Genomic DNA, 9,520 nt, shown 5'->3' on the forward strand with positions numbered 1-9,520 from the left:
TTTTCTTCTGTCGACGTTAGCCGGGATTCTATAGAAATGTAGGCCTGTTGACCTGTCCTCACGGTTATGACAACCAACAGCAACACAATCTTTCCCCATCGTAGGTATTTAGAATTGTTATCAGACATTCAGACTGTATCAAATCGATTAAAAATGCCGATTTTGACGCAATTAATTCTACACTAAACGAGATTTTCACAAACCAGAAGGCTCCTCACTAATCGCAGAGATAAAAAAATCTGTCCTCACCACGTGAAGACGGCAGCATGTTATGGGGAGTAATATTTTAAAGTTTTTCTCAGTTGATTTATCGGGTTGCTATCGGGTTCACTTGACGGCCAATATGGCAGCACAACCTTGCAGCGGAAGTCTTGTGACATCACATGAAGAACCTCTATATGTATGAAGTGTACCGGTATATGTATATGTCCATTTCAATAGATATTTCTGTGTTTAGTCTTTATCACGTTTATATCTAGTCTAATATAATCATTAAGTGATATTGTAGCTGTGATGCTATTCGCTAAATCTAAATCCTTAATTCACTTTCAGGTTAACCTACAATGAGGCTTTTGAAATAATGAGGAAAAATGCAGACAAATTTGAATCTGATGTACAGGTATGATAACTAGGGGTCCAGGGACACCCTGCCCACTTGGGAAGAGGTTCCAAATGCTCAACAATCTAACAATCTTTCAATATTCAACGCCCCCTGGTGACCATATACAAAAACCAATGACCTTGAAACTCACCACAATCATAGAACATGTCAGCAGCTTCGATTTTGTAATTGATTGTGGTAACAAAATATGCCTCGTTACCAATTTAATATGGATATACTAAGTTATTCTACTATTTAACGCCCCCTGGTGACCATATTCAAAACCCAATGACCTCGAAACTTACCACATTCATAGAACATGTCATGAACTACAACTTTGCAATTGATCATGGTAACAAAATATGCCTAGGTACCAATATAATAAGGAAATATTAAGTTATTCTACTATTCAACGCCCCCTGGTGACCATAGAGAATAACCAATGTCCTTAAAACTCGCAACAATCATAGATGATGTCATGAGCTACAACTTTCCAATTGATTGTGGTTACAAAATATGCATAGGTATGAATATAATATAGAAATGCTAGGATATTGTATTATTCAACGCCCCCTGGTGGCCATATACAAAATCCAATGACCTTGAAACTCACCACAATCATAGAACACGTTATGAGCTAAAACTTTCTAAATTATTGTGGTAACAAAATACGCTTAAGCCTGGCGCACACGGGCGACAGTTTCGAGCAAATCTCGAGCAACCGCCCGAATTGCTCGGTGTCGAACGAAAAAATCGCTCGTCTGCGGCAAGGGGCGACAGCGATCGCTCGTTGTCGAAAGGAATTGCTCGTGTCGCCCAATATCAAACATGTTTGATATTGGGCGACGGAAAATTGCTTGTCGCCGAGAAATTGCTCGGCGATCGCTTGGGAGTTGCCCGTGTGCGGTAGCTGGAGACGCCAAGCAACGAGCACCTCATCAACCTAGCCAATGACTAAACGAATAATTATCATGTGATGCTTCCAAATACGGCATCACCCGGGTTAGTAGCGTGGCCATCTTGACAAGTCACATGATAAAAATGTTTGGCGCAAAAGATAATCGCCTCTCCGTCGCCAGTGGTCGCATACGGGCGACACCTAGCGATCGATTGCTCAACGGTTGCTCAAAAATCGGTCGCAGCAACCGGCGACTGAAAATTGCGTCGTGTGCGCCAGGCTTTAGGTATCAATATAATGTGGAAAAACTTTTTCCCACTTACGAATGAGTACTGGTGACACCAAGATGGCCGCCAATTGCGTCATAATTGGCTGATGAAAAATACCTATCTCAGGTATAAAACATCCCTTTCCAAAGAATACCCATCACAAAATGCAATGAGAAATGGTAAACCAGTAGGAAGCTACAGGACTCAGAATTCGGGCCAAAATTAACATTTTTGGGCACTAAAAAGGTCATAGGACGGCCATCTTGAATCCGATCGACCCAATTTTTGTTATGCTGATGGACCCTGGGGGGCATATATCCAAAAGATCAAGGTAATTGATCGAAGCGTCTTCAAAATTTCCCTCAATAAGTTCAAAAAAGTGCTGATTTTGGCGAACATCAATGGCTGCCAGTCGGCCATCTTGAATCTGACAGGGCCAGTTTTTGGGCTGAAGATGTGTCTAGGGTACATACATGCGTAACCTAAATATCAAGACATTACCATGAAGCGTCTTCAAAACTTCCCAAAATAACTGTATTCCGTCTACGGACGGACGGACTACGGACGAAAAGTGAACGCAATAGCCCGCTGGGACTAAAGTCCCATGTGGGCTAAAAATGATATATATCGCAAATCAGAGGAAAAATAATTAATTGAAAGCATTTGCTTCGGCCTGTGTCACTTAAAGAATTACAATTGTACTGTGTTAATAAAACAAGATCTCGAGACCACTGGACCTTTGGTCCTCGAGTATGGTACCCATATATTCCTACCTAAGGCCAAAAAAAAAGATGCCTTGTTTCTCATCACACTTTTGTTTTTTACCATGACGAGGGCGGGCGGTTTTTATTTTTATGTACTTTTTTTTTTTAAAGTAGAAATAAAAAGAACTGTTTGAATTTTTTTTGGAGATGCGGGAGGTGTCTTTTTATTTTTATTATATCAATAAAAATATCCCTCTGACATATTTTCTTCAGATGCGGGAGGTAGTTTTTTATTTTTATTTAACTGGAAAATCACTGCTTAATCCTGAAAATGAAATTTCTTTTAAATCACTGATTACAGATGTCACAGGTATTGACTGGAAGTGACCTTCTACGGTCCTAGAAATATCGGCTTTCAGTAAATCTGGACACTCTATATACTTCTCGTGAACGTCACGCATTTCTTCACTAACTGTCAAGTTTGAGTTAGAACCGGCCGATGCATTTTCGACCAACGTAGTATTGGCTTCTTTTGGAATATTATTTGAACAGATAGCAACATCTTGGACGCTATTAGCACCACATTTTACCAAGAGAAATCGCTTCGAAATAAGAATCACGCCAGAAATCAAGCTCCACAGCGACCTTGGCATTTGACATTTAGGCCTACGGTAACCGACTCCGTTGATATGGGTTCGAGTCACCAGTGTGGTGCCGATGATATTTATACGATCAACTTTTCTCGATACGTTCATAGAGAAATAAAATGATAAAAAGATGACGATATGCGTATTATAACAATGCGGGCGGATTTTAATTTTTATAAAAAACAAATTCTTTTTCGAGCTATGATGCGGGAGGGCGGACTTTATTTTTATCGCTAATTTGCCGATGATTTTTCCGATGCGGGCGGGATTTCAAAATCATGAGAAACAAGACATCCTTTTTTTTTGGCCTAACTTAAAAAATTATGAAGTCCCTGTTGCTCCACGTAAGGAGTAACCATTTTCCAATGTATTCTTTTTCTATTTCTAGTATGGAAATGATTTCACCAAAGAACAAGAAAGATTTCTCGTGTCACATTGTGGTGATGTACCGGTTTTTATTCATGACTTTCCTTGTCATTTAAAACCATTCTACTGCAAAAGAACAGCAAATGAAATTGTAAGTTGTTGCTATTTCACATAAAACCTATTGTTGTTCCCCTCATTTGAGATTCCCTGATTATTATATTCTAGCACTGCCATGCCGCGTCCGCTCTGTGGCGTCTGCCATCCCCTCGTTAGTGCGATACAGGCTGCAATTCTAGATGGATTTTTCTTGAACTTAGTGTCAGGATTGGGGCAGGAAAGATGTCCACCTCTATTGAAAATGAAGGTTATCAGCATCAAATATGGCCGCCAGGGCAGCCATCTTGAATTTTTTGCAATACAGTCTATCTTGAATTTCTTGTTAGCGCGATACAGCCTATAATTCCAGAGGGATTATCATGAAAGTCATTCAGTAGGTTTGGTCAAGTGAGATGTCCACCCCTATTGAAAATTTATTATTGCAGAGACTAGTTGTGCCTCATATCATCAAGTTTGTTTTTCATTTGTTCTGTTGCAGGTGGAAGCTGTAGATCTGTTAACACCACTTGTAGGAGAATTATTTGGAGGAAGTCTAAGGGAAGACAATTACAACGTTCTTAAAGAGAGATTGGTTGAAGAAGATCAGCTCAACTCGCTGGGATGGTAGGAATGCTTAACACCCTTTTACTATTATACTGGGCCCCGTTTCATAGACTGAGTATCAAACTAATCCCTAGGGGTAAATCCTCAATCTGAGTGGCAATCACTGTGATGACAATGAAAAACCATGGTTACAACTGATGAATTTCAAATGTTCCCAGGTATTATTTTCCTTCCACATCTATGAAACTCAGCCCTGGTGTAGGGTTTTTGGTATCCATTCTAGGAATCTCCACTTTCGAACTTAACACACGTGTTAAAGTTCCTATTATCCCTGGGTTGAAGTTCACAAATAACGGGGTCCAGGGAGACCATGCCCACTTGGCGTTTTAAATGCTCAACAATCTAACAATTTCAATATTCAACACCCCTTGGTGACCATGTACAAAAACCAATGACCTTGAAACTCACTACAATCATAGAACACGTCATGGGCTACAACTTTTTTCTAATTGATTGTGGTAACAAATTACGCTTAGGTATCAATATAAAAACTTTTTCCCACCTACGAAATGAGTACTGATGACACCAAGATGGCCGCCAATTGCGCCATAATTGGCTGATCAAAAGTACCTGTCTCAGGTATAAAAAAAACTTTTCCAAAGAACACCCATCACAAATTGCAATGAGAAATGGCAAACAAGTAGGAAGCTACAGGACTCAGAATTTGGGCACTAATAAGGTCATAGGACGGCCATCTTGAGTCCGATCAACCCAATTTTTCTTATGCTGATGGGCCCTGGGGGATTCAAATATATAAGAAAGGTCGAGGTAATTGATCAAAGCTTCTTCAAAATTTCCCTCAGAAAGTTAAAAAATGTGTAATAAGTGCTGATTTTGGCGAACTTCTATGGCTGCCAGTCGGCCATCTTGATTCTGACATGGCCAGTTTTGGGCTGAAGATGTGTCTAGGGTAGATACATGTGTAACTCAAATATCAAGACATTACATTGAAGCATCTTCAAAAGTACCCAAAATAACTGGATTCCGTCTATGGACGGACGACGGACGAAAAGTGAACGCAATAGCCCGCTGGGACTAAAGTCCCAAGTGGGCTTATAAATATGTTAATGATTTTTATTTGGTTCATTCATTACTGAGAAATAAGTATTTTAATCGGCGAGTTTCAGCAGTATACCGAGCCATTATAACCAGTGTTATCACTGAATAACTTGCCATTATAGTGGCTAGCATGGGATTTGACTGCATCACGGAAATGTCTTGGGGCAGATTGAATTGTCTTTGTAGCAGTTATAAACCATTTAAGACAAAGTTTGCCGAGAATCAATGATCTTTTAAGATTTTCTTGGAGGGGATTGGCCTCCATGGGTATCTTACTGCTAGATGGACACAGAGATTGTGAAAAGAAGACTTGTAACGTATTGATTTCTGATTCGTGTATTCTAGGTACCTAGAACTGAGGAAGTTTGGCTCAACGCCTCACGGAGGCTTTGGAATGGGTTTTGAAAGATATCTTCAAACACTACTTGGTGTATCAAATATCAAAGATGTCATTCCATTTCCAAGAGCAAGGAACCATTGCAAGATGTGATATATGATGATATGATGAAGATTTTTTTTAGAAGAAAAGTGTTTTGTAAAAATTATTTCTTAACATTGTAAAAAAATGTATGGCGAAAAAAATATACCTTGTTTCTCATTTCTGGCCAGGTGCGAAAATCTTAGGCTTAAGCCACACCAAAAAAATTCCTGTTTCTCAGGTGGGGCAATCACCAAAATGGGTAGGTAGGTAGGGAATTTTTTTTTCTTTCCTACAGAAAAAAAATTTTGGTCATTCTAACAGTGGGTAGGTCGACGTAAATTATTTTTACCAGACCAAATTTTTAGTAAGGAATATGATTAACAGGTAGTAGACCACAATAATAAAAGGAAATTTAAGTGTTAGTTGTCTGAGCATGGCTGCACCATTTCCAGAATCAACTTGTTAAATCCGATGTAATAGAATATCTTTATGTTGACCTCCGTGCTGACATCAGAGTTGATAAAAACGAAAAAAATATTAACGAGAAATGAGAGTTTGGTAGTCGGGCGGCCACATATATATTTCTAAAAAAAGTTATTCCACCCAAAATTTTGAAAAAGGCTTGGTAGGCGATAATATTTTATTCTGAAAATTATTATTTGAAACGACGAAATATCGGATCGGTAGGGCCCGAGAAACAGGGTTTTCTTTTGGTGTGGCCTTAGAGACTTAAAAATCTGCTGGCTGAAAATTAGTTCCTGGATTATAAGAAATAAAATAAAACCCAAAGGGTGTCATAATTATTTACGTCAAAAACCACATAAATTGGGTATGTTAAGTAGAATTTACACTTTCAAGTATATACATGTACAAGTATACGAAAATTTCCCTTTAAAACAGTTGGAATGTACAGTAGTCTAGCATCTAGCCGTTGTTGTAGGGGACCGTAACAACGTCTGGTATTCAGACTACAGTTTTCATGGGCGTCCCTGTAGGGGGGTTCGGCCTCAGATTGCACCAGACCGCCCCAACTTGCACGAAATTTTCAAAAATTTTCTGGGGAGGACCCCCTATTCATAAAAACGAACAAAGAATCTTGGAGACGCCCATGGTATTTGATGCATTTTTCTGTGAATTGTTTTAATAAAAAATTAAGTTACTCAAATTACTACTGTAGTTGCAGAATCAATCAGTTTTCTTTTTCTTTGAGGACTTTTCAAAATTTGCCAGTGTAAAGGTCCTCACATATTGGAGGTCACATCACTGTACCTGGACCAGTACAGAATCATTCATCACCAGCACAGTTTGAACTTAGGCCTAGGTCTTTAAATATATGACAGCTGTAAGTGAGGGATTTCGATAGATGCTAAGCAGGAAGGTTAGCTCGGACAAATACCCAGTACACCGATGTTTGCATCATCTAAGTCGGGAGTTTTGTATGATATCTGATATCATATAACGTCCAACAGACATAAAACATTGACTCTGGGATCTGTTCAACTGTGTCCGTTTCCGGAAGGAGAAGTCTATGTGAGACATAAACAAAACAAACGGGCACAACAGCTTTTTGAAACATGTTATTAAAAAAGTCTACAGCACAACACGTTTCAGAAGGCCGTTGTGCGTGTTTGTCATGTTTTTCGTCGTCACGAATGAGTGAAAAGATAATCGCCCGAATTTCCCTTGTTTTAGCTCATAAAAATCTCATTTTTACTCATACCAGTTTCAGTTCGAATGGCCCGTCATAACGCCAAACACTGGTGCACCGACAAATTCGACCTAACGCGCTCTACCGTCAAACGATGGATGAATTTTATTCGGCGCTATTAAGTTCTAGTTGTTTGCAGCAGTCAAAATTTAGTGGACGAACTATTATTCCAAACGCTTTCGAGATTCACTGTCTTTGAGTCGATCGGCTATTTCGTGCAGTTGTGACGTCACAGATTGAGTTGCTAAGTAGCTGTCGTCGTAGTTTCTACCGTCCTTACACCGGTCGTTGGGCCACAACTCGCAAAAAATGGTCGTCGCTTTTCATATACGAAGAGATATGACAATGATTCCTGGTCAAGTTATCGCAATTTGTCCGTTGGCGGGACTAAAGCGTTTTAATTAGCAGGCGGTGAAGCTTAGAAGGTTTGTGCCGCAAATATGACTTATGAAATACGAAAAATAAACTAATACGATCTAATGAGATATTCAAAAGCGGTACATTTTTTTGTTTTGTTGTCTACGGCCATACCACGTTGAAAGCACCGGTTCTCGTCCGATCACTGAAGTTAAGCAACGTCGGGCCTGGTTAGAACATGTATGGGTGACCGCCTGGGAATACCGGGTGTACCCCAGGCGGTCACCCATCCTAAGTTCTAACCGGATGCGACGTTAATATTTTATGTACCGTCCATCTTCACCCGTCAAGGGATTCGAACCCACTACGCTAAAGCTGTTCGCCGAACCCCTTGACCTCACGAGTCGTTGGAGTCGTTACTAGCCGACCAGAATCCGGTCGTACCAATCACAGCGCTTGTAACAAACGACTTTAGGCTTCTATCGGTTTTCCCGTTAAATAGACCAATCAGCGAACGTTTTACTGAACGAGGAAGTATTTCGCAAATCGACATGGAGCAGAGCACTTTTTCAAAGGGTTCACATAAAAATGTCCTCTAAGAACTGAGGTAAATGGAAATTTTGTCAGTACCGTAACGTAAAATCATGAGTGGAAAAAACAGTGAATATTAGAAATAATGTCAGTTTCAAAAGCAATTTTATACTGTCTGTTACTAATCATTTTGAATATATGCTGCTTTTTTAAGTTCAGATAATGTAAAAACATTTTCTAAAACTATAAAAGTCATATGTGAGAGTTAATGAACCAGGCCTCTTCAATAGAATTCCATTCTTGATTAATCTAATCATTCAATTTTAAGTTTTTTTGCATCCCAATCATTAATCAACAATCCATTTTTACTAGAGGTTTGAAAAAGAAAGACTTTGATCCGTTTTGAATATAATGAGTAATTTACATCTGTTATGGTACTGACATACCACTTTAATAGTCGTTACGGTACTGACATATTTGTTATGGTACTGACAAGTCACTGAGACACAACGATTGTGTAAACTTCTGGAAGAAATCTTTTATTATAATAACACAGGAATTCATTAAAAATATAACAAAATGATAAAATCTGAAAATACTTCGAAATAACTTCGAAAAATACTGTAACGTTAAGAAAAAACATTCAACGTACTAACTTACAAACGTTTTCATAAACATCATATAGATGATTAAGTGAACTCACCTACATGTAGTAGGTAATACATGTACTTATAACAACTAGAAACATGACCCAAGAATTTTCTTTATTAATACTCAAACTACGCAAACTGTCTATGTACATGTATGGGCACATCCTCGCTTGCCAGTGTTTGATTGCCGCCCGCTGAAGCTCACGCCAACACAAACCCTTCATTGGTCTATTACATCGCCCACGATTTCTTGGGTGGACAGGTGCCCGCTTAGCGCCCATCAGTCTATATATCTAGCCAATCAGATGCGCGGTATTTATCAAGCAAACTTGCCGGTAAAAATAATGCATCTGATTGGCTAGATATATAGACTGGTGGGCGCTGAGCGTTCACCTGTCCGCCCAAGAAATTGTGGTTGATGTAATAGACCAATAAAGGGTTTGTGTTGGCGTGAGCTTCAGCGGGCGGCAATTAAACTCTTGCAAACGAGGATGGTATAAGTAGGGCCTACAAAAGCCTTGTAGGAATATGAAAATTAGTCACGAACTTGGTCACGAATTAACCAATATTTGTCAGTTATTTTTATATT

General features: G+C 39.2%; 1 protein-coding gene and 1 pseudogene across 1 annotated transcript in view; both read left to right on the forward strand.

Annotated features, from left to right (window-relative positions):
* The window catches only part of LOC141905147 (asparaginyl-tRNA synthetase-like), a 76,544-nt gene extending 69,704 nt beyond the window's left edge, over nucleotides 1-6,840 (forward strand). The window contains exons 10-13 of the mRNA XM_074793918.1: nucleotides 553-619; nucleotides 3,508-3,636; nucleotides 4,081-4,205; nucleotides 5,610-6,840. Of these exons, the coding sequence (XP_074650019.1) occupies nucleotides 553-619; nucleotides 3,508-3,636; nucleotides 4,081-4,205; nucleotides 5,610-5,754 (466 nt within the window). The 3' untranslated portion in view covers nucleotides 5,755-6,840. The remainder of the gene's footprint in view (nucleotides 1-552; nucleotides 620-3,507; nucleotides 3,637-4,080; nucleotides 4,206-5,609) is intronic.
* A 1,070-nt stretch (nucleotides 6,841-7,910) lies between these two features.
* LOC141906556 (5S ribosomal RNA) lies at nucleotides 7,911-8,031 on the forward strand (annotated as a pseudogene).
* Nucleotides 8,032-9,520: the final 1,489 nt, after the last annotated feature.

The sequence above is a fragment of the Tubulanus polymorphus genome, chromosome 5 (genome assembly GCF_964204645.1).
Source record: "Tubulanus polymorphus chromosome 5, tnTubPoly1.2, whole genome shotgun sequence".
Classification (NCBI taxonomy): Eukaryota; Metazoa; Nemertea; class Palaeonemertea; order Tubulaniformes; family Tubulanidae; genus Tubulanus; species Tubulanus polymorphus.